Here is a 27,499-nt window from a genome sequence, read left to right as displayed (position 1 = left end):
CCTTTTGTGGTGGAGTTTTTTTTTTAATTTTCGCGGCAAACGCCTGCGCGGCTCCGCCTCCCGCCCAAATGGTAGATATAAATGCTGGTATCAGCGGACTTGTAACTAGAACTTGTTGCACTTTCGCGCCTTGAAGTTTGAAATTGCCGCGTCGAAAAGACATTAATCGAGGTAAGTGTTAGGAAGATTTTTCGATTGCTGTATTTTAAAGAATGTCGCGTTCAAGGAAATAAAATGGACGTTTTAAATAAATAAAGTTATCGTCATTTATAAATAATTTTACGACATAGGTTTAACATTTAGGGTTTATCCACCAGAAATTCCAGTTTAAAATAGCAAAATACTTAGAAAAATAGCATTCGCATATTATTTGTTACAACAGTTTTTAATTTGGAGTACTTATCGTTTAGTTTTTTATCTATGCAAATTGCAAAACTAACAAATATTTGAAATATACCGAAATATTTTATAATTTTTGGAACAATTCAAAAATATATCAAAAGAATAAAAAAGTATTTAGTTAAAGTTATAATTAAACAGTTTAATTTATTGATACAGCTTTTTATTTTACCACAATTTATTATGCAAAAGTCTTATCGCATATTTGAAATGTCATATGAAACTTTTTTAATATGTTATAATTTTATCAAAGAAAAATAACTGACTGAAAATTTTTAAGTAGGTACTTATCGGGAAAAATCGCCCTTCCGTAGGGAAGAACGTGGGTTCAAATCCCGCTGCATTATCGAATTTTTATCCAAGAAAGCAGTGAAAATAGAGCGTAAAAAATATATTTAAACAAATATTTTTCATCAGACACATTAAAATTATTTAATGCGTACGTTTATATGTGAAAGCTTTCTATAATTAAATAAAGTTTTAAATGAATTAGTTGGTTTGCATTCTTAAATATGTAGATAGGGTAAAAGTGGGATAGATGCCGCACTAGGATAGATGCCCCATTTTCAAAAAACCTCACTTCCCAGAGTCCTGACTACGAATTAATGATTTAAATAGGAGCTCCTATCACCCTGCACCTCGTGTACGCATGAGCTGTTGTTTGGTGAAGACGTGTTTCGCTAGTGCGTGTTATAATATCGGCGGCGAACTTCACGAACACGTTAAAATTTAAAAAGGTTGATATTTGCCTTTGCATAACTTTATAAGTATTAATAAATTTCACTATATTTCTTATTATGTCTATACACTGGTTCATTAAGTACAAATCTAAGTGAAAATAGTGGCTCTTTTGTTTTTATTTAATAAAAAAACTACTGGGGCAGCTATCCTTATCAAAAAGGATAGTTGCCCCTTTTTTTTCGAGGGATAGATGCCCTTAGGGGCCTCTAAGGGCATCTATCCCTCAATACATATGTACATGTTAGTATCGATAATCACAGGTACTGTTTATATTTTTACCTGATTGCGTCAGAGGTTTTCTCTATGTTAACCGATTTTACTCGTTTAATTTGCTTTTTTTTTGTTATGTTTACTTACTTATTAATGATCTGCCCTTATACTGATTGTAGGAGAACCACGCCACGAAAATACAAAAGAAAAGAAGGAGTGCGAGCGCAAGTATATTCTTGGACAACAGAACAACTATGTGAACTTGACATTTGCTGGTTTATCATATTAATTTTATTAGATTTCGCGTTTATAGAGTATGTCAGGCATCTATCCCACTCTGCAGGCATCTATCCTCCTTAGTATTTTCATGGTGGGGCAACTATCCAACTAGGTAGGCATCTATCCTCAAAAAAGGTGTTCTACAAAAATATTTATTACACATTATCTATAAATGATAGGATTAAAAATATATAAAGTAATTCAAAACAGATAATTAACCTAGCTATATTCATACAAAGTGTTCGTATAAGATTCATGTTTTTTAAATTATGAGGCTATTTCAAAAAGTGGGGCATCTATCCCACTTTTACCCTATTATATTCTTATGTGTAAGACGGATTAGGTAAAGCTAGCGAAGCTATTTTAAAATTGCATCATTTAACTTGAATATTTGGGAACACCCTTTTCTAGCTATAAAAAAATGAAATAACCACTTTTTGATTGTAATTCAAGCATGGTTTTTTTTTCATAAGATATATTAAACCGTATTCAATGAAGTCTTGCGTGTAGATAGATTTGATATTACCGGCTGTAATATTAATATCTTTTATTCGACTTTTATACATGAAGATGCGAGCTTTTTTTTAAATAACCATAAAGTTTAAAACACGTCGTTAAAAATTCATAAAGTTACAAAATATAAAAATAACAAAAAAGCAAACAGAAGTAAAATCAACAAAAATTTGTGCACATTTAATATTCCCTGTGAATTATTCAATTTAGCAATGCAAAAAGTATGCATATCGTCGTATCGAAATCAGGATTAAAGATTGATGATCTGAATTTATAATTTTTCACTTCAAAGTTACCCAGCTTTAAAGCAGTTAAGCTGGCCGTGATATAATTTTCATTGAAACAAACAAATTACAAATAGAAGCCGAAAAATCTTGAATACATGAAAAAAGCTTTCATTTGACATTAGCTTTATTCTTAGTTTTTATTTCACAACCAAACAATCGAACGGTTTATATATTTAAGAAAAGATATGTGTCAATTATTAAATTCTAATAAAGAAGCAACAAAAACCAAATGACGATAGAACCAAATAACAAAACATTCGTTAAATTCGAATGCTAATTAGGTGTGAAATGTACTAAACCGTAATATTAGTTTGACCGCTAATATCAGCGCCGAAATTTACCATAAACAGTAAACTAGGTACTATTTGTTTCATATTGCATTGTGAATTGAATCGAAAATTCATTTCAAATTAAAGTCTACACGCATTGCTCGGAAATTGTTGGATTAGCAACAATTTTTAATATTGACAAAGTAAATTGAAGCACGAATCAGTTTCTATTATTTTTATGCAAATGAAAACGATTCAAGCTTTAATTTAAATGAAGCGTCGATGGAAGTTATTTTTTGTGGACACGGGCAAACTTTATTTTTGTTAAATGATACGACTGCGGTTTCTAATTTTAGTATGGTCTACACTCTACCTACTTAAGTGTAAAATATTGAAGAAAAGCTTATGTTTTTTAAAACAGTAAAATTCAAGAAATCATAAGTTTTATTTTTTGCTCTTTTAATTTACTCATTCAACTTCACAGCACAGAAAAGCACTGAAATAACATTTATTTTTCTTTTCAACGATTTTAGTTAAAAATATAAGAAATCATGAAAAATGAGAACCATTTGCCACAAGACAAATGAATCTCTAACATATTTTATGTTTTAAAGAATTTGGCTCGTCCGAACTTTACACAAGGATAAAGCAATATCACAAAAAAAGGTATCTAATCAGCGCATCGTATTATTTATAATTATTTATCTTTTTATTTTACTGAAAAGAATAGCAGACGTTGATAGATTAGAAACTTTTTTTATAAACGGCGTTTATTGTTACCATGTAATATTTCAATTACTTTAACACCCATTCTTTTTATATGCATCCTTTTATAAATTTTGTAAAATATTGTAGTGATATATTATAACATTTTCTTCCCAGAAAATATATTTCTCGTACATCATAAAATAGTATCGTTAGTCAGCAGTCTCATTTTCTTGAGAGCAGTAAAAAAGAACATATTGACAAAATAAGCCATTATCTAAAGGTGATATTTTCTCTAGAGAAATTTGAATAATACTTTATTATTTATAGAATTATTTTAAATGCTAATTATTATTTATTCAAATATCTGTAACGTAAAAAGTAGAAAATTATTTACGTTCAATGTTCATAATAATTCTAAAAAAGCTCAATAGTTAAAAAAATACTTAATTAGATATTATTTATTTAGAAAAATGATTATTCGGTAAAAATGGGTCTGTTGCTCATAATTGCTTAATTTTCCAATTAAGTTTCATTAAACCAGTATCTATAGGTAGATACGTGTATTTATTATGCAGTATAATAACAAATTTCTCTTATATTTATTTTTATATAATATTTTTGACTAAATAATAACACAGTACAATTTTTCGCGGAATGTCATTATTAAACGTTTTTGGACATATGAAACGCTCCCTGGAAATCTCGTATTTCATTTGCATAGAAAGAAATTCTATGAATTGTTCCTAGTTATAACTCATACTTTAATATACCTTGTAGATAACAATATAGGACGTATAAAGCGAAAAATATGCATGCGATGTAGGTAGTTGAAAGTTAAACGTTACGAAAATTTTAAATAGAAAGTTGTATTGCAACGCAATAGTACCTTTGTGATTTCTCTTCTTTTTTTAATAAGGTATAATATTAAAACCGTCTCCTCGGTACAGTGGTTGACGCGTGAGCGTAGAACCGAGGGGTCCTGGGTTCGATTCCCGGTGGAGACGAAAAAAAAAAAATGACTCGGTCTGGCAGGACACAGAAGGCTGATCACCTACTTGTCCCTAAAGAAAAATCGATCAGTGAAACAGATGTATGAATAATACATCTGCCCCCTACCCCACTACGGGGACACGGGACTTCACACTATAATATTAAAAAAATATATTATAATCAGAACTTTGCAAAAAGTAGTATTTGCTTATCTCTATGTCCCAACCATTGAATATATCATCAAAAAAATTGGCTGTAAATTTCCAAAAAGATGAACAAAAAACAAAATTTCCTTTCAAAGGCTTAACATTATACACATACGACATGTATATAATATACATATTATATAAGTATAGATTATAAATAGGTAAAAACAGTTGGCGGCAAATTGCATAAGCTTCAAATAAAAATAGACATCAAAGCTTCGATTATCATGATAAAAGTTTATTGCTAATATTAGAAAAGCTATCTTATTCTGATTTCCGCTACTAAACTCGTTTGATATGCAGTTATCAGTGATATATTTCCATAGCAACAAAATGAACCCACACAATTATATTGTAGTTGCATTTAGATTTTGTCTATAGAGTTTTAATATAATAAATACCTACATAAGTATGATACAAAAAAAATGTGTGCGTGTGTACTAGTGTATACACGTAAGAAGTGAAACTTCTTTATGACCTTATTTTTCAAAAAATAATTTACTATATGCAACTTTACAGAAATATGTCGAATCACGCGTGGTAGGGATACGAAAAAGATGGCGCGTAACGGAAAAATGTCACGCGTAACGAAAAAATGTTACACTAAATTTTTTTCCAACCCTGATAAAGAAGTTTCACTTCAAAAAAACTGTGTCAAACAGGAAGAGTAAAGCTTTTCTGTGAAGCTTTAAAAACCTTGTAAGAAAATTAGCTGAATTACTCGTTTCTGGAACTAAAACCACGCGTAATACTTTCTCACCAATTTTGCTATGCTTATTATATATTTTTTATAATTTTGTAACTACATTCTATCTATCAATTATTGAGAAGAGGATATACATTAATAAAAGGTTCTCTTTGCTTCGTTACATTTGTGATAAAGACGAAAGCTATTCATATTCATAAGCGTGCAGTGGCCTCTCAATACATTACTTAAAATAGATTTATAACGGGTCACTAACTATCCTGTAATATTGAATAATCTATGATTGTAAGGAAGGGAAGCATATAAGAATTTCTATTTTTATAATATGTTTACCTATGGTATGAATCTACACATTATTAAATTGTATAATTATACATATGAATCAAAATTTAAAACGTTTAAAACAATGAACTATAGATACTTAATTATTTTGGGATATATCTATGGGCAATGTTCTTAAAAATACATCTTATTAAAAAAAAGACGGGTTGCACTGCGGGAGTGCCGGCAGAAGTGAAAACTTGATTATTAACGTTCAGCATGTTTGATATTTTAGAATGGTATCCGTCTTACGCATGGAATATAAGGGCTAAAAAAAAATCCGTCTTACGCTTTTTCGATCAGGCCACGTGTCCTGACGCGAGTTTAAGATTTTATACCCAACGCCGCTAAAGAAGTTTTCACTTCAAAAAAAACAGAGAAAAAAAAGATAATGAAGTAGGTTAATGTTTTTTGAAGTAAAACTTCTTTAGGCGCGACTAGGGAGTAACTCAAATTTTTTTTCTGACGGAAGTAACGCTGTGTAGTTTCCGCCATTTAAAAATAATAATTCTGATTGGTTGTAAGTATATGTCATATACTACACGCTTCTTGACTTATACGCCAGCTAGTGGCAAATATCATAATCAATTAGGATTATTTATTTTCAAATTTTCAAACGGATCAATTGTGAATAGCAAAGTGAATGAAAAATTCAACAGTTTTAAAAACATTATTTTAAATTGCAAAATTTTTTGAAAATCTCTAAATATACTTGTTTATTTATTACTTTTAAAATAAGTAAATTAAAAATAAAAATAAACATGTTGCGGATTATAATCAATCTATTTTAAATATTGCTGAAGACAAAGTAGTAGGGAGACCGGGTTTGGTTGTCTCACGGGTTGGTTGTCACAGCGGTCTTAACACAAAACTGAACTATCCAATAAGTCTGTTGAACAGCGTGGCAAGAGCGATACAGTGAAAACGCTGTCCCAACTTCGCGTCAGACCGCTACGATCTGCCGTGAGGGCCTCACACGTGTTTATTGTTTTCGCACAGCAAAAGTAAATTTTTGTGCTGCTGTGTCGAACCTCGTAATTATACGTTCTTGTTTTACAGTAATAATCTTTCAGTGCATTTGATGATGATGAAATGTGTTTTATAATATCGTAGTATAGTTTTTTAGATATTCATTGATCGGAATTTATTTTCAATTTTATTTTCCTAAAACGTGTTATGGGGCTCGTTGTCACAAATTTTCGGGGGCTGGTTATCACATATCAACCAGCCCTATGTATACGAGATGACTTTATTTGCGTTTTGAGGTTGTTTGTTTTAGCCGTAAATTTTCAATCAACACCGGAAAATCACCCTAACAAACCTGCTGGAAGTCCATCTGTCCTTGATGACTCTATATTGACTCACGATTATTATTGTTTGCTAAAATTGTGATTGATTAATATTCAGACTGAAATAAAGACCGTAGACACGGTTTCATTTGGTTAAGAGTTCTTAATTAAAAACTATTCCGTAAAATTATAAGACCAAAGTGTGACTTTCTATTTATAAATTGCCTGTTATTTAGTATATGACTACCTACCCTAGGCATTGTGACAACCATCCCTGACCCGGGGTTATAAGTCACATTTTTCTTAAGAGTGAAAAACAAAATATTTCTACAACTGATAATATTACACAAAAATACGTTTATTTCTTTTGTAACAGAATAATTACACTATCTTTTGGTATACAAATATCATTCCTAAACAACGTATTTTGGAAGTTACATAAAAAAAGCTAAAAATGTGACTTTCATCCCCGCTCTCCCCATCCATAGCAACAGATATGTATATAGGTTGTCATTCAGTTGAACAAGAAGCATATTATGTACGCCAACAATTTCATAAAATGTCAGTTATTGATACAGGAGGATCGCCTTATGAAATCATATTAGTTCTTAACAAATTTTACATTATTACAACCAATATTGATGTATCTGATGGCTTAGCCAACGGTTGTGTTGGAAAGTTAGTGTATATTGAACGTGATGACAGTGATAACATCATACGCATGGCTTGAGTTTCCTGGTAAGATAGGAGAGAAAATTAGGAAAAAAGCTGCCCATCATATTCAAACTCTAAACATTAGTAGAACAGCAGTCCCAATTTTACGAAGATCGTCATCTGTACCAATGAATAGAAATAAGACAATATTTGCAAAGAGAAATCACTTTCCATTATTATCTGCTTGTGCGCTTACAATACATAAGTCTCAAGGTGGTACTTTTGATCAAATCGTTTATGAATACAATAAAAGTCACAGTCAGCAGCTGTTATATGTAGCATTATCACGAGTAACTGATATAAATGGATTGTTCATTGTCTCAAACACCGATGACAACAAATTTTATCATGGAAGAAAGCGTCCAGGGGGAATAGTTGATTTACAGTGTGAATTTGAAAGACTTTCAAATTCTCGCCTAATAACACAACAGGAAGAATTATATAACCTTGTAAATGAGAGTAACATTACACTATTTTCCTTCAACTGCCAAAGTTTACGTGCTCATGTTTCTGATCTGAATGATAAAGTATTAAAAAGGTCCACATTGCTGTTATTTTCCGAAACTTGGATGAAAAATGACGAACAAATTCTTATTGAAAATTTTTATTGCGTTACCCAATACAAACGACCCAACTCAACTGCTGGTGGAGTAGCTGTATATCATTCATCTACAGATACACTGAACAATGTAACACCAATTCAAAATATTTCACCAACTATATTATCACAAATTTCCGATGAGGTTTCACAAATTGGTGACATCGCCTTGGTTCGATGTGTTAATACGAATGACCAACCTGTGATTATCGTTGTTATTTATATTTCTACAAATACTAGCCTGACAAATATCATAAAATTTATTCATCAGCAATTACTTCACTTCACAATTGAAGGTTCTCGACTTTTAAATAGTAATTATCATGAATTACCGATGATTCTAACTGGAGATTTTAATGTTAATTTTCGCTCTCAGGAATCTCAGCCGTTAATTGATTTTTTAGAAGAAAAATTTGATTTATCTATGAATACTTCTCGACTTCATTCAACAACGCGTTTCGGTACAACGATAGATGCTGTATTTTCAAGAAAAGTAGCAAATTTAGAGAGTAAAATTTATGTTTCACATTATAGTTACCACAAACCTATAATTTCGTACGTAAGAAATTATGATGACATTCAATTACCTGTTTCGAATGAATAATATTAATATAACATTTAAATAATCTTTGTAAAGCACATGAATAATAAATATAATTAAATTATAATATAATATTTATTTATTTAAGTTAATATTTAATCATTTCAGTGATATATGTCGTCAACGCCAAAGAAGTTTTACTTCAATCGCGCGTAAAGGTTACACGCACACACTTTTTTTTAATTAGATGCTTTTAGTTGAGAAGAGTTGCATTCAAATTAAATATCAAAATAATATATTTCTCATATTTAAAAATGTAACTTCTATTGTGTTCTATTAATTAACCTTTTATTTCAGCAGAATTTTTCAATATTATGAACAACGTAAAATATCAGATTTGGTGTTGAAAAACCCTCCCTGTAACACGATTTATTGAAAGTACCTAGTATTTATCGTGTCATTCGTATATTCGTTACAATTTAGGCAATTTGACGGCATCGCATATTGTAATGTAGAGGCTCTTTACGCTCATCTATTACCTGAATCCAATTCTCGAAGGGTCGGATATTATATGACGATTTTTACATTTCCATCAACGTAAATATTTATATTCAATTGATTTCTAGCCCTCAGGGCATTGGGAATATTATTTTTAGTAAAGGGGTTTGTCTCTGAATTTTCATGATTTGTGAAACGTTTTACGAAATAATATCTGAGTAATAAACAAATTCAAAGGTCTTAAAGGTGGTATTTGTGATATAATTTGCATGTGTTTTTTGACTAATAAAAATTGATATGTATTATTCGTAGTTATTTATTTGGTATAGATTGACCAGAGCTCTTATGCTCAGAAATTAGCCTACGTTTTTATCAACACGTAAAACATATTTTTGGCACCTTAAGTACCTAAGGTGCCAAAAATTTAAAATACAGAGAACTGCAGGTATCGATAGATGATGTAGAGGTAGACGTAATTCATATTATGTTAAACTTTAATGCTAATTAAAGAATAACCACTTCATATTTAAAATCTACATCTAGATATCTTTTTTTACCCTATCTTTGAGTGTAGGGTATTATGAAACCAATGTTATCAATAAAATGAAAATATTTGAGTTTCTGAAGATTTTAATTATTTTCTCCTTCAGCGTTTTGTTTGAAACCTTTATCTTAACATTTTTCAATGCTTCATTAAGTTTCAATTAATTCTGTTCCGATATTAAAAGAAAAAATCGAGTTGTATTAATAAAAATCTCATGGGCTTTTTGAGTGAGATTCCTTCGAAAAGTTTTTGATGTTTTAGGCAATTCTGTAGTGACAAGTTGAGTGTATGTAACCTTTTTTATTGAAACCTTATTTATCTTCGCTAATTATGTTGAAGCTCCTTTAGAATATCAATTTGTGAGGTACTTTCTAATTTGTAATTATTGAAAGACAATATTTTGTACTTAGCATCGTTTTTATGATCATCATGTTCTTGACTGAAAATTTCAAAAGCTTTGTGAAATTTGTAAATTTTTTTTACAAACGCATGCTTTTTGTCAGCTTACTATAAAAGAACTTCGTAATACATGCATTTTTTAAATCTTTTAACAAAAAAATTTACGTAGCGTCTTAACTGCAACATTGTTTGTAATTAAGTAGAAAAACCATTGTTAAAGAGAAGCGATTAAAAAGCTGTAACTTAAACGACGAGACGGTAATTTAAGCTTAAGCTGAGGGAAAAACTAAAAAACCTGTCGAGGAGAATGATAAGTTTTAAACTTAATAATGGACAGTTGTTCACTTACTGTGGGTTTAGAGGCTTTGAACGAAGAATGCAACCGCGAAGAAAAGGACGTTAGCTAAATAACTTTTAATTATAATAAGTATGTATTATACACAATACAAATATTATCACATGTGTATAACACTTGGAAGTACATTATTTTTTAATTTAATTATCTGTGGTCAGCCATATTTAAAGCCATACGATTTATAATATTACAAGGCAATAAGTATATATTTACAAGACAAAACATTATTTATAAATTTCTTACATCATATTCACTCTCTCGTTCTATCATTTCTTGGAAGGCACACTTTACACGTGCACACTTTAAAAAATATAATTAAATTATGTCTTGCTAAAAACACAAATCTAACAATACTTGTTTACGAGGACAGATTGTTAGCCGATAATTAACAGCTAACTCTTTTAATTGGCTAACTTTTGTAGCATTCTTTCTAACTTTCTCAATCTCGATAGATCGGGACAATAAAGTATTGGAATAACACAATAAAATAACAAGAAGAATGTGAACTTTTTAATTAAGTTCAACCGGTCTTAGATACCTACCTACAGTAACTTCTGTAGTTTGCACAAAATATTGTTATCTAAAGACTTGTGTAATACATAGTATAGTATGTTTTATATTTCAATTTATTTAACTCAGTTTATGTTTATCTAGAACAAAAGCGATTTTCTAGAATCTTTAGAATGTCGTTCAATTAAAGTACCCCACTTTAATTCATAGAAATTACCCTCAATTTGTTGATATTTTTGTATGCTGCTTTTGTTAGCCGTACTTGTTACGCTAAGCGAGATAGAGATATGATTATAAAAAAAATTATTTCTCTGTGAGTGATTCAAATGTAATCTTTTGAGAAATAAATGTCTTTAACCGTAATATAATTTTATTCTTGATTTAATCTGCGTATGACACATGTTGGAACTTTGTTAATTTTATTCGATTCAAGTGAGTTATTTTGGTGGAAATGCCAGTGACGGATTAGCTTAAAGATAAATTAAAACTTTATATTTAATTGTATTCATTAATTATGTCAAGATTTCAAAAGTTTCGTAAATCATTTTACGATAAATCAAGGTTATTAAATTAAAGAAAACATCCTCTTTGTCTCACTTATTTTACTCGAAAATATAATATTTTTTATTTGTTTATAATATTTTTTATTTCAAGATAAGCAAGGCAAAAAGTTGACGTTTTTATAAATCAATTCAAATGAAACAGCTAAGCAGTATTTTTTAAAGACTTGAATATGGCAGGGTCTCTACATGTTATAATACAGCCCTGGTGTGGTGATTAAGTAAGCATAAATAATTTAATTTCTCAAATTATGTCTCGTTTTCCATATTCATCTGAAAATTCTTTATATAGTTATTCATTCACACAAATTCAGAACATAAGAATTGGTGTGTCCATTTCTATATTTAGTTACTATATTGCTTAGATATAATTATATCAGATTGTCATTTTATGTAAGCCAATAGAATAACTTCTACGTTTACAAATTGATGATTGAAATTTTAACTAGACGTTTCATATACACATTTGAAGAATGAATTTTAATACAAATATGAAAAATAAAGTAAGGCGTTTTAAACTTTTAATATATTTTGAAATTTCAATAACTTTACGTATGACTTAGGAAAATTATAGAACAATGAGAGATATTATATCAGTACACTTACTATCTGTATCAGTTATTGGTATGCCAAATACCTAACAATTAAGTCTTTAAAAGAATAAAACGTACCGGTATTAAAACTGAAACGGAACTCGTCAGCAAAGGTTTTCATTATCGTGAACAAGAAAGTCTACGTTGCATAATTTAAACCTCACCTCTCAATTGTTTCTGACTTGTCAGCTTTATCACGGGAACTTTTGTTAATTGTTGACAACCTTAGTAGCGTTCTTAACATTTTTAACAACGACTTTTTTTATATTGCCCTGTATTATTTCGTCTCTATTCATATATTTTTCTTCTTATAAAGACTGTTTAATTAATGCTAGCTGACCCACACAACTTTGTATATTCTCTAAAATTTATCATTTTTTTCTACTCCTACTGGTCATAGCGTGATTTTGTTTATATAAATAGGCTAAGTCGTCCTAGATAAACTGACCGATCAAAAGTAAAAATAATTTTTAATTCCATTTAGTTATTCTGAAGATTCCTTCAACAAACTAAACAAACAAACTATTCAGTTTTATAATATTTAGTAGGTAGTAGATTTTTTTATATACTTTTTTTTCTTCTATCTAGACAAAATGCTGAGCAAGAGGATCATCGTAGCCATGGCTGTGTTGGTAGCTGTCATATGTATTGCTGAGGGCCGCGAGGAGGGCCCTCACAACATGGCTGAGGCCCTGCGTGTGCTGCAGGACCTAGATCGCTACTATACGCAGGCTGCTAGACCAAGGTAAGATATAGAGTATGAAAATCATTCTGGAAAGTTCTATAGGTAAGAAAAGAGAAGTGGTTGAAATGGATCTATGATATAAGGTCATGTCTGCACTGTTTTATTAAATCTTAGGTATATGTATGTTTAAGGTTAGAAAATCTTGTTGCAATTTGAAACTAAAATTGATCTTAGAAATAACATTATTGAGAAAATCGTAATCGTAATAGACAGTATTATTACTGAGAATGCTTAATTGAAGTATCTTTGTATTGATGTATTAATCAGTTATTATAATATGTTTGATTGCTTTACATCTGAAAAATAATTAAATTTAGGTACTCTATTGAGCCTCAACGCTATAAATAGATGATTTCCCCTCTTTACAAATAAAAATATTTCACATGTGAACATCGAAATATTAAAGCAAAGCAAATATTAAAAATAAATAATGTTGCTGAACTCTTTTCATCGTTCATGAAACTGATATCCATTTATTCATCAGCAGAAATATATTGCAGTTTTATTATAACGTTTTGATAAAGATTAACGTATGTAACTGCCCAATGTATCTCAATACAGATTTCAATAACATCTTTGATATTGTTCAGTATCTGTTTCAAAATGATGATTTATTTAGTACTCTTGTATTACGTACTTTATAACGTAAATGTTTCGTAAACTAGATTTTTAGATATTCTTAATTTTAGTTTAGAGATACATCCAGAATTCGGATTAGTATATCGCGGGCTTACCAAAATGCAATGACAATTACTTGAAATTGAACATAATATAAAGTTTTAAAAAGACTAACTTGACTTTCACTAACGTATTTGCCAGCCACTATTTACTATTTAGCGTCCTAGATTAACGAAATACCTCGTAGTTTATATTCTGCAGTTCCGGCTGAGCAAAGGAGCTTTCGAACAATATTTTTGAAGTGAAAACTTCTTTAGCGGCGTTGAGCACTTTTTCTGTAATGGGTATAAAACCTTAAACTCGCGTCAGGACACGTGACCTGATCGAAAAAGCGTAAGACGGATACCATTCCAAAATATCAAACATGCTCAACGTTAATAATCAAGTTTTCACTTCTGCCGGCACTCCCGGAGTGTAACCCGTCTTTTTTTAGTTTATTTTTAATCCAATGCATGCAATCATAATGTGATACACAATTTTAAGAAGGCCTTTAAAATTTGCATTTGACCTTTACGTACAGTTCAAAATACTTTGTAACTTCATTATTTATTCAATGAATACACCGAGAGGGAACGTGTCCGAACAAAAGTATTGAACTTCGTTTTCCATTCTTTCGGAAAGTCACTGATATTTAGATTAATATACAAATACATTATGCAATACTGTGACCGGAATTCCTAATTTTAAATCACAATAACTGATCGTAAAAGTCATTTGTGAATTTAATAATAAGCTTTTTATTTTGTAAAAGCTCATTATAAAATTCACTATTCAAGATTTGATCTAAAGTTAGAAACCTATATCTATACATAGTCTAAAAAAGTATAAAGTTAATATTGTGTTTGATTCAATAAAATAAATCAAATCTCAATTTTACTATATATCATTATTAAGTGTTGATATGTTAATATTTTAATAAAACTTTTGTTATAATATCACGAGTCGGGAAAGCAAATATTAAAATAAACACAACATTGAAATGCAAAATGTCTTTGTGACCACACAATGCTAGAATAACATTCAAGAGCGACCGTAAGAGCGACTCATAAATTTCAAATGTGTGTCGTGTGAGAGAAAAAATTAATTTCCTCCATTTCCTTCATTGGAATAGGTTTTATTACATTCTTAATTAATAATATTTATTACGTTCAGAAATCATTACATCGTTCTTTAATAGAACATATTTATTTTTATTGTTATGATATCCTTTTCGAAGAAACTGTGTCGTCGTATACCTATAGGTATATGTATTATATAGGACAAATTATAATTGAGTTTATTATAGATCGAAATAATTGTTATCATTAATGCTAGTTTTCTAATTTAAACGAGATAAATTTTTTAAATCTCCCATTTACGCCTACGAAAGATACCTAGTGAACTTGTGACCTAGTGAATTTGCTCTAGCTTTTGCCGTCCTCTGTAATTATAAAGTGGTTCTAAACGCATACATTACGAAAATGGCAAGCGTAATTCTGTTTCAAATGTGCCTTCAACGTACACGTACCTACAATGTGCTTATTACGTCATCATTACGGGCACTGAACACTGGACAGTGGTAAGACGACATGCAACAAATTATACGTTTCAACCCGGTCACACCCACGGGAAAAGTCGAAATGGGACTTGTCTTTGTAATTGTTTCGTGATTCTTTGTCGTTGTTTTACTTTTATGACGTTGCTTTACGGATGATACGTGATTGCAATGTGGTTGAAGCAGAAAGCAGATTACATTTTTAAGGATATGTCCTTTGAATGTTTACTGGCAATGGAATAAGCCTTTCTAATACATATTAGGTTTATCTTTTACGGGTTCTTTTTTACGAAAATTCGAAGTAACTGACAAAATGTCAAACTTTAAGCAGTACAGAGAATTTTTTTATCAGTATCGTAATAACTAGTTCGAATTTCGACGTTAAACGGTTGCAGTTTTACACCAAGTGCTATATTAATCTGCTGTCCTCAATCTGTTCTTTACAAGTTTAATCCAAGATGAATTAAAATCTACCGCAAACACACAGTTTTATTGCGTTACATAAAAAAGTAATTTTACATATTTGAAGGCAGCCATAGCCATAAAACTTGGTTTTTTAGGCCCTTCCTGCTCTGGGTTGAAATAATTAAATTTTATGAATTTTTAATAAACGCCTGTACACCGCGTGGTAAATGAAATGAAACTTGTGAATCATCAAATGTGAGGATCTTTTCGTACGAATGTTGTTGTTACCTGTTTGTTTTTTATTTAGTAATTTCCTCAATATTAAAACATTAAGAGTTTATACTAAAGTACCTATAATAAAAAGAAGCATTTTTTTTATTAATATAAATATATATTATTTTTAATGGGATGAAAAATTGAAACTCAATTTAATACGACAGTATTACATCAATTGCAAAACTATGAATTAATGATAAATTACTGAATGAATTACTATTATGAACTATGACAATATTTTTAATGAAATAGAAATTCTTCAAAGTTCAACTCAGTCTTTGTAGATCATATTTAACGTTCTATAAAGGAAGCCTTACTAAAAGCTATTCTTCAGGTTCCTTCATTGGACCTAATTTGCTTTTAATTTTCAGGAATTTAATAAGCATGTTCTAGGAAACTAATATTTTTATAATTATATGAAATACCACAACTTAATCATGATAACTATTTATAATAATGAGACATAAGTTTAAACAAGTAAATAAAAGAGAAAATGAATAGAATACAAATAATAAAAAATAATAAAACTGGTAACCAAAAATCTGTAGCTGATCCTTAAAAAATAATTCTTAACCTGAATTTTGAGTAAAAAAATAATATGTCCTTTTTAACTACTTAATAATTGACTAACCTCTACTTTTACTTATATGTACATCTGAAAAAGCGAAGTATTTTAGTAACAGTATCAAACTTTAAATTGCATTCCTTTATCCTTATTAACTAATGTTTCTACCTGCACATGATATTAAAGTTGTGATTTTTATCGTCTAAGAAACTTTAAGTTCGAACACAGACTTGTTACACTAAAAGAACTTCCAATTGAACTCTTTTAAAACTAAACGAACATTCAGGTAGAAATTACGAACGCGAGTAAACCTAGGTTGTTAATTTAGGTTTTAGATATATATTTTTTTTGTATCTTTCATAAGGTAGCTTTTTATTAATATGAAATGGATTTAACGTAGATTTGTTTTAATATTATTTTTTAAATTGCAAAAAAATCACAATATCATAGGATAAAAATGTTGTGTGGTTTTATGAAACCACGGTAAAAGTGAAACTGTTCGAACGGTTCCGAACACTGCTTTGTGTAGCGCATGTCGCGTAGACCAAAAAGTTTGAAACGATGTAATAAAAGTTTCACTTTAAAAATACGACTTTTAGTTCTTTTATAAAATCTTTCTACTCTACATACAAGTACTTAATAGTCAAGATTTTCAAATAAATAAAACTAGTTTCAAAGCTACGAATACGAAAATATTTGGTTGCTTTTCAAACAAACATTTTATTTCAGTGAAAATGAACTTTAACACAGACAAAACATTCTAACAGTGATTCGCGGAACACTTCATATTATTATCATGGATGCCCATTTAAAATTTTAACTTTACTATTTTAATATAAAATATGTAAGTTTATAATAATCATTATTATTATTTTACCTTTACTAAACTCCTGGTGATTTCGAAATGAAACAGCCTATGCTCGTATTTGAATTCCGTATTAAGTTTTTGTTTATACATGTTGTACCTATATGGATTTTTCTGAAAATTTCTTCAATTTTGACTATAATATATTATAGGACAAAATTAGATATAGATTTTCATATACTTAATATATAAACATTACAAATGATATTGAGCCGTATCTTTTTAAGTTGAATAATTAGCTTGCAAATTTGAAAGAAAAATAAGCAATTAAAGAAATACAATATGAGTAATAACAATTACTTAGTATTCTAGAGGGATAGTATTAAGGGTAGAATAGCTTAGTATAAAACGTATCGCACGTGATGGATAAAGGGCGAAGAAAGGGCCAAGTGATAGGAATACACGAAACGTATTACTGCTTAAGTTTCTATCTATTAGTATTGGAAATGTTTTAGTTTTTGTGTTTTATTGTAGTTGTGCTAACTGATAATAGGGGTTTATTTGATGAATGTTGAATTGTCGGGGATATTACTAGATATTTAGTCAATTTAATCTATTATTTGTGTGCTGATATACCTATTTTGGATCTCTTTTATGAATTTATTTATCAGTATAACAGTATTGACTCTTATTAAAAAAAAAATCAATTTCAAAGGTTAGATCTATAAGGCATTAGATAAGTAGGCGGAAATCTAAATAAAGAATACTATTTTTATAATACAGAGCAACTTCGATTGGAAAGAATCTTCTCTTCATTTAAGTAGATTAATTATTACAAACCAGCGTTAGAAAAACATTTTCTAACAATATAGGTTTACATTCAGAATTTAACTAAGTTTTAAATATATATTAAACTAGTGGTCCGCCCCGGCTTCGCCCGTGGTACATATTTACGTTTTTTCTACATAAAAACCATCCTCTTACTTCAAGGAATATAATAAAAAAAGAATTATCGAAATCGGTTCAGCCGTTCTCGAGTTATGCGCTTACCAACACATTTTGCGATTCATTTTTATATATAAAGAATATTATGTTTTTAAGATGTAATCTATCGCTTTTAACTTAAACACGTTTACATCCACGTGAACCGTGTGTCTAAAGCTTTCAAACTTACTTTGAATGCGTTAAAAAGTTGAACCTTTTCTTTGTGAAAGCCATTCTACAATAAAATTCGTTTAGAAATTTCAATTTTATCACAACAAAGGCTTTTTGTATTAAGGTGTGGAACAGTTTGTATTAAAATATAATGGAGGTTTCGCAAGATGTACAAATTTTCCTAGGATTGTGTTTACTATATAAGCGACATATAAGATTTTTAAAATGTAAAATAAATTTTGATCAGATTTATACAAAAAACAGCTGGTACCTTTTGGTATATAAAAGAGCGTGTGTGCAGAGCACAAGTGTCAGAAGTGAAACTTCTTGGCAAGATTCAAAGATACCAAAATCGTCGCCTTACATGAAATTTTACTTTCAACGCGCCTTAATAAGTTTCACTTCAAAAATAAATGTATTTTGGTAAGAGATTACATGTGAAATACTTATTATAATACCTCAAAGATAATTTCCCAATACGCTAAAAGCCAGTTTGGTAAATCTGTTTGCGCATATTTTATCAATTTATTCCTTTGATACACTATTAATATTTTTTATTAGCTGATGGCCAGTTAATCTCCTATTTTCTATATCTGGTAAAGGTCGTCCATTAAAAGCTAAGTCGAGTGATTGTGAACCGGATAATCTTTTATGTAGTTTGAATTATTAAAGGTTATTTGTATTTCGTGGAATAAAAATACATATTCGATTTATTTGTATTTATGTATATTTTGTCAAATAGGATTTTTTAGGTCGCGTCTCTACATTGGCGGAAATATATTGTAACTATAGACTCGTTTCCAATACCTAATTCGGCGTATCTCTATTACATTCAGCAAACAATTTGTTTAACAGACATAATATATACTTATCACAATTTACTTAACTACCATTTTTTAAATCCTTTATCATTTTATTTATCAACTTTAGGCCTATTTTAATTTTTCTTATTGAATAGTTTTACATGAATAATAATCTAATAAAACAATATTATACTCAGCTTTTAATTTTTTATAGTTTTCTTCTTATAATTTCGTTTTTCGTATTTGAAATATTTTCGACACTTATTATTTTTTCTTCATTGGCAATTCGATACACGACAATGCCTTAAAACATGTAAGTTTAAAGAACCAAATGAAATAGTAAATTACAGGCTATACATCGAACAACTAGTTAATTTTAACGTCCAATATGTACACAAAACTAGAGACACTTCATCAACGTCCCCATTCGTTCAGAAAAACAAATACTGTTGTGAAATAAGGGCGTACTCTTTACTCAATACCAAATATTTGTGTTCTATCTAAGTCAACCGACTGAGAAAAAGAGTATTGTGTTTATTAGTTGTATTAAAATTGGGGAAGTATTTAAAGTCTACACGGGCTTAATATAATAAATATATTTGAAATTTTAGGACAATTTTCACACACGGCACGATCTGATCCCATACTAAGCTTTCGCTTGTGTTATGGAAACCAGTTGGCTGATAAACATACATACATATATAATTTTAAATAAATACTTATACAGATAATTAACACCCAGACACAGAGCAAACATCTATGTTCATCACACAAATATTTGCCCCGGGTGGGAATCGAACGACCTCTGGCTTGGAAGGCAGGGCCACCAACAAGCCAACCGGTCTGCAGTCAATAATAATGAATAGAGAGAGCACAATTCCATGTCATAAAGTAATGAAAAAGCCTTGTAAAATAATGGGAATGGTATATTCAGTCTATTGTTTTTCTTTATAAAAATAATTATATAGGAATCCATTTAAGATTTAAATAACATTTTAACACCGTTGTGTCTTTGTTTCATTCAAATTATAATTGAAACACGTTTTTTCAAGTTCAGAAGAAGTAGGTTAAAAATTCATTCACCTTTGTTGCAAAGTTCCCGAAAATTCTATGAAACTTTTTTTTTTCAACTCAAGCATGTTTTATTGCTTGTCAGAAGTACTGACATTGTATATTAAATTGTCTCGTTAACGTCATATATCATGTGTATCTGATTTTGTATACGATAAGATATTCAATTTTATTATCTGTTTTATGACGGCTCAAGGGTTGAAAAGTGAACCGTGGATTGGATTTAGGTTAGACAACGCGTGAAAGTTATATTAGGTATAATGTCTAGGTAATTGTAAAATGATGATTTTTTCACTTATTTTTAGGTAGACTTGATCTTATTAATAATGTTTTGTTTTTTTAGTTTCTTAAATTATAACTTCGAAAACGAATAGTGACTACAGTTAGTTAATTTAAAATGTAAACTTTCAAACAGGTTTAATTATTCTATCTACAAATGAAAAGTATTCTCGATTTCGTCTACATATTTTATTTAAAGAAATAAACATTAAACTTGCAGATCTATTCTAAATGAACAGGAACTCAAAAGAAATCCATCGCAGAAATATCTTCAGTTTATTTTCAGGCGCTACAAATGGAATAAATGAATTGTACATTTAATACTTTTAATCCGAGGTGCAACAGTTGTTCATTTATTTTTCAATCCGTTGCGTCACTAACAATCAATGTTTACATTAACGCTTCCTTGCACAACGTAACGAGTTATTCGAGTGGTAACACTAATTAACGGTTGTGATAACGATACCGTACCGATAACGTTATCAGTCGGTATCGTTATTGAACACTTCAATGAATCGGTTATGATTAGATCGTTTTAAACTTTATGACATATAATTTGTTTAATGTGGTTCGAGTACTTTAATGTATGGTACATTTGCTTTTGATTGCACTTTGGTTTTATGAATGGGAGTTAGGGTGGTAAACAATGAAAAGAGAATTATAGAAGAAGACATAAGAAGAAGTTATGGAAGTATTCTTGTCTCTCTGTAGAAACTAGAAATCATTTGAACGATGCTGCAAATGCTTTGAGATTGGTATAATCTGCGTTATTTTATGATTACTTAAATGATAAAAACTTGAAGATATAACCTTATAATATACTTATAAAATTTACTTCCTCTTTTCTATATAATATCTACTCCTAGGATTAGTTTTAAAATGTATACTGGCACAGTGTTATCACGACGTAAAGTACCTAAGTTGTAGGTTTCGTTAACGTATAATCCCATAGAAATAAAACTAAATGATTCTAACTCGCCAAAGCCGATATCGAGTCGTATCTTGGTCATAGTGCTGTAACAGATGTGATATCGATATATTGGCAGGATTGACCGTCGCGACGTAGCGGCTATGGACCGCGTCGACCCAGACTTGTTAGATCGCGCTGTGCGGCTCCTTCAGCTGCAGAAACTAGACCGCATTTACTCCTACCACACGCGACCAAGGTACGATATCGATGTTTCCCGACATCCCTATTCCTGTCAGTAGCTAGATGTATCGACGAGTTATTCGGTCCTTTCTTTCGCATGGATTGCCTGAGCTTAACTGTTTTAAAACGTTCGTGAGATGAGATGATTGAATTTATTGAATGTTCACTGCTGTTTATGACACGGTAGAGTGTCCACTGTATTTGTTCATGATCTGAGGTGATCATTTAATTCGTAATTTTAAGGACCGAAATTAAAATATTATGGCAGGTATGGGATGTCAATGCATGTTGATTGTTTAGAAAGCACCTCTAGATACATTCTCTCACCTCATAATTATATATATCATCGTAAGAAATATTCATCGTAAAATTTCATATATCTACGAAAAAGTGAATAAACACATCCTAAAGACTGACAGACATCGGAGCTGTATAATCTATCGAGTCCCGTAAGACCGGAATTCTAAAAGAGCAAGAAATACGCAAAAGCGTTGTTTACGTCACATTTTCAAATAGTAAATTCCCTTCATTGAATATACCAAAGACGCGTTAGGAAATCGGAGAAACGGCAAATGCTAATTAGTATTCAGTATTAGGTTTGTTCAGCTCAAATAAATACCGTTTTCTAAATCCTTTTGCGAGTAATTTTCTTACGGATGCAGCTAATTGGTAACTCTTGTGAAATTTGATAAAATGTAAAGTAATACGCTGAATTTAGAAAACGTTATCTACAAAAGAAGAGATTTTAGTTTGTTACGTAAAACAATACCAGTTTAATCATACGTTTTGTGAAACTTCTGTAATAAGTTGTGAATTTACTTATAAAATATAATCTTAATTGATATTATGTACCAAATTTCTATTACATAGAATGCATGTTGTTGAGAATTAAAATTAAGCAGAAGATTGCAGCAGAAATTGGTCCGGTAGAGTCTGCTTACAGAGTTTGTTGGTTGTTGCATTTTTTACTTAGCAGAAATGTGTTTTTAGGACGTTCCAGACACAAAAGGGCGACTTAGTTCTTAATAGATCAAGTGCTATATTTCTATCTAAGTATAATAATTTATTTGTTCGCAGGTTTGGTAAGCGTTCGGAGACATACTCAAACTGGGCTAAGGATCTCGAAGTAAGTAATGAGATTGTAACTTTTAAGAGACAAAAATCACGATAATTTTATTTACACCTTCAGTTCGAAGTTTTTAAAATTATAACTTTGTAAAGCTTATTTATTGCGAGTAACTGAGAAAGACAGTTTTATAAGCTTTCCCTATTCTTCGTAAGAATAATCTATTTTATTGATATTGATAATTTTTAAAAGAATGACTTTCGCTTAAATTTTTTCGCCTTATGCGAAAAGTGCGGTTTTGAATCCCGCGTCGTAATCGAATTTTTTTTTCCATTAAAATTTTTTATTTATAAAGCTTTTGAATGTTACAAAAAATAGCAAATATTGAGTTGATATTTGTGCTAGATTATTAACTCTATCTGTATCCTACTCTTTTAACGTAGGTAGTTTTTTGTTCAAGTTTTTTTGCGAATTCTATTGGAGGTGACATAATATGAGAAATTATTGTATTGCATTTATATCAGTATTAAATACTAAATATTTGTTCGTTTGTATTTTGAAATTTGAAAAGTAGGGTAGGTTTATTTTATCGAAATATTAAATAATATATTCCACATAAAGCCATGTCATATTTTGTTTTAAATTTTCTACATTATAATAATTATTATAGAAGGAACATGAAAGAAATTTCCTCTAAATTATTAAAACATTTCTATAGTTAGTTTGGAGCCAAATTGTATCGCGTGTGAACATATACTTTTCACATTTAATTAGACTTCAAAGCCTATTTTCATACGGATTCGGTCAGTAAATTCAGTTATGTTGTAACGCGGTAATTAATTTAGCTGATTGTTTATTGAATACGTGTTTCTGCTTATAATGTAAAAGTTATTTTGTATCTTGAATAAAATAGAGCTCTAGTATTATTAGTGCGCTACGGTGCGCTATTTCTTGGAAATTTAACTTGACGAGATTTTATTTAAAAATATTTATTTTATGAAAAAAATATTATTAGAGATTATATTTTTTATCTAATACACGATGGAGTGAATTAACAATATGACTATTTAGGATAATATGACAGTTTTAATTAAGATTTATTATAAGGTATCTTTCAGACTATCAATATCAATATTACTTTAATTCTAGGTATATACATAATTTTCCATATGTATATTAATTCATAATTATTAATAATGAGTAGATACATAATAATTTTTTAGGGCAAAAAAGTATAACTTCCAATTAATAAGATTTCAAATTTCAATCATCTATCACTGATAGTACCCTTGTATCAACCTCCTACCTCAAAATCACAATTTTAACACCTAACCCTTTCTTTACTGAGGGATTTATAGAGAATTTAATTAAGTACGTGTTTATATCGGAAACCCTCTTAACGTAACAAACTGTTTATGTGATACTTTACACGGCTAGTCGTTGGGTACTTTTAACCCTTGAAATAAATGAAAATTAAACATTACAATCGTGGGTTTTAGTTTTATACAGTGAAAACTTTACCTTTGTGAAGTGAAACCTTATTAGAAATCTTAAAAAAGCCTGGGATAAATCAATCAAGGTTTAAGTTTAGTACACAAGTTTAAACTTGTCCTAATCTATTGTTATTTTTAATCGTTTAACGCTAAAACTTTTCTTAGACCTGGTTTGCAGCTGGTTCGTGTTTTGCAATAAGACGGTTCATGTTTTAAATATATTCAAATCATAACATTTCCAATATTCCATATTAAAGATTGCCAATACAAACGTATTTATTGATATTGAATGCATTTTATCTGGGAGATAAAACGATCAGAATATTTTATTGAACAATCTTATATTAAAATCCACAGTGACGATATTTATGATCTACAATTCTTATAAACAGCTACGAGTTTTATTTAAACTAAGGTTTAACTTTAAGTACAAGTAACCTTAAATAGCTTATTTCTCTCACGAATTTCTCAATAAAGATCTTTTATGATTAGTCTTATTGAAAACAACATAAATAGTTATATACCGTAATCAGATATGCCTGGAAGCGATAATGCCAGATTTGCATATTAAATTGATGAAATTCTCTTAACCTTATTACTTCGTAAGCACTTTGTTCTATCCTAAAGCCAATATTGTCATCATAGAAGCTTTAATAATGTTGTCTATTTTGTAACCTTTTGTATGAAATTGTTGTGGAAAGAAGTATTGACAAATATTTTTCATTGTTTTAATTACCGGTGCCGTATTCTTTATTTAAAAAGGGAGCGGTTTAGGATAAAAAATCCGCCTTTGATTTGTATGTCATTTTATCTGCGAATAAGATGTTTTTTTTTTGTCTAACAAATAAAATTCATTATTCAGGATCTCTAGGATCTTGCTTAGGGGAGTACACATTAATCGGTATTAAAATTTTAACCTTTCAAAAAACAAATTAATGTTTTTGTTTGAACTCTCTAGAATAGAAAAATTCAACCATGAAGTGGATTCGAACTTGCGTCTTTCGCAAGCAAATTTAGTTAGCGGCAATGCGACTTAGCGTTTTTATGAGTGATCTAGCGGTCCAAGGGGTTATTAGGCCCTATTCATATTTAATGATATAAATTTATTTTATTATTTTGTTTTTTCCCCAGAAACCGGACATACCAGCGTGGTTGGCGTACGCTCGGAGGAGATGAGAGACGCAAGCGAACACCCCAACACCATCGCGGAACTTTTAATTGCCAAGCTACTCTGCTAAATTGTTTTCATTTAATAATAACATTAGTCTTCACTTTATTTATAAAGTTCTAATTTGTGTTAAACTTAGTGTTTCTAGACTATGTATATTGTTAATGTACGAAAATTATCAACCTAATGTTATGGAATATAAGCAATTGGAAAAGTAATATTAAAATGTTGTTTTATTAAAAAACCTTTACCATACTTATACTTTACTGTGCTACAATATCATACTGAAAGGCAAAATTGTGTGACTACCATCAAAATTCACATAGAGATCCAATCTTATAATTATTAAATCTGTTCTATTTATGCTACTCTTGAAATTGAAGGTTCTTGAATAAGGGTAAGGGAATAAATAAAAAGCGTTGAATTAAGGTATCATTTTATTCTATTAATAATCTCTTGTCAGTACATCGAGTAATTACAAACAAGTGACTAGCTTATTTCGTAAGCATTCAGTTTAAAACTATACTCAGTTATGCGATCAAAATGTAATTTACATTTGAAATTGACAAACTCCGCACAAGCACCTATTTTGATACAACCGTACATTTACACAATTTAAAATTTATGTTTACATCAATACACTTACATGTTACTTATTTTAAAATCATAAAATGTATCAACCTCGTTCTTATTACTTTCTCAATGTACATTCAATATTGCGTTCCGTTAAAAAGTAAACATTCAAAAATTGAGCAAAAAATGTAACAAAGTTCAAGTGTGCTATATTTTGTGCATTGAAAATTTAACTATTCTATTAAAAATTAAAAACAATTATATAACAGTATATGACGAGAATAAGAATATAATGAAAAGATTGTAGGTAATAGAAAATACAAGTGTTGAATTATTGACAGAATAACATTTACAAGTTTATAAATAGTGAATAATGGAACGCCCGTACAATTAAAGACAAAATATGAGAAGTTGAGAGCCTATGTTTGAAATTTAATACTAAAAATAGTAATAGCTAAAAGGGTAACAGAGAGAGATACAACTAGAGAAATAAACATAATATAAAGTTAAGAGTTAAACTACTTATTTTAGAATAAATTTATTGAAACACTACTTCTACTAACGTAAATAATAAAGAATGATGATCTAATGAAGAAGTGATGAAGGGTTCGAATGATGAATCTAAATGAACAAATAAATCATCTAGGACAGCTACAGAAAGGCGGACTACAAGTAAATTTGGAAATCGTAGCATTTTAAATACGAGCTTTGTAGAATTATCAGGATAAAATGATTTTGATAAAAAGTTTTAGGGTCAAAAACAAGTCAAATTATATGATTTTTTTCAGAAAATTTTTTACAGGGTTTTACAACATTTTGAACAGGGATTGGTGACCGAAATTATCGATTGAAAATTATATTATTTGACAAAAAGCTACGATTTCCAAACTTATCATTGCAGAGCCAAAAATACTACGATTAATACAATAGATATAGAAGAATAGTATAGACGGATGGAAATTCTGGGGCAATCGCATTACATTAGATACACTAGAACGCTACATAACTACAAGGGTCTACATAGGATTACAGAAATCTAATATCAAATAATTTTGGCAACTTCATCGAGGATATTTACACTCCTTTATTGCTACAAATATCGTCTAACTTTACAATCCTGGGACTGACAAGTCCAGAAAAAGTAATTAATAAGTCGCTATATGAAGTAAACGATGAATTCAAGAGGTTAAATGAAACAGGGAAATAATTTATTGATTTCAAAGCCGATGTTAAATTCAAATAGATATAAACTCATGAATAATGAAATATCAACACATTATATTACTATGTATGGATTCATTGATTAACAAATAACTCAAGTTTAATCCAGCCCTCACTATCTTGCGACATCATTATTGAATTTATTCATAATATCTAGCTTTTCTAACTTCGATAATTTCATAGAATCTAATTTTCAAGCTTGAAGCTTTCGTCTACTGCTTGGCTGTTTCTTATTTTACTAAAATTCTATCATCGGTTTCTGATGTCCAACTCATTTACGAA

General features: G+C 29.7%; 1 protein-coding gene across 1 annotated transcript; it reads left to right on the top strand.

The window, feature by feature from the left end:
• Positions 1-114: 114 nt before the first annotated feature.
• LOC149488572 (uncharacterized) lies at positions 115-25,649 on the top strand. The gene is made up of 5 exons (XM_089695255.1): positions 115-171; positions 12,819-12,975; positions 21,593-21,712; positions 22,774-22,822; positions 25,387-25,649. Exons 2-5 carry the CDS (start codon positions 12,824-12,826, stop codon positions 25,429-25,431), a joined length of 366 nt encoding a protein of 121 aa, XP_089551381.1. The 5' UTR covers positions 115-171; positions 12,819-12,823; the 3' UTR covers positions 25,432-25,649.
• The last annotated feature ends 1,850 nt before the right edge of the window (positions 25,650-27,499 follow it).

The sequence above is a fragment of the Colias philodice genome, chromosome 5, assembly GCF_061535455.1.
Source record: "Colias philodice isolate Cphi_HAF_F1 chromosome 5, ilColPhil1 Martin Lab GWU primary, whole genome shotgun sequence".
In the NCBI taxonomy this organism is placed as follows: Eukaryota; Metazoa; Arthropoda; class Insecta; order Lepidoptera; family Pieridae; genus Colias; species Colias philodice.
This window is presented reverse-complemented; position numbering and strand designations above follow the sequence as displayed.

Coding starts and splice junctions, on each gene's coding strand:
- LOC149488572 (XM_089695255.1), top strand. CDS start 12,824: ATGCTGAGCAAGAGGATCATCGTAGCCATGGCTGTGTTGGTAGCTGTC. Junction 12,976..21,592: donor ACGCAGGCTGCTAGACCAAG/GTAAGATATAGA, acceptor ATATATTGGCAG/GATTGACCGTCGCGACGTAG. Junction 22,823..25,386: donor ACTGGGCTAAGGATCTCGAA/GTAAGTAATGAG, acceptor TTTTTTCCCCAG/AAACCGGACATACCAGCGTG.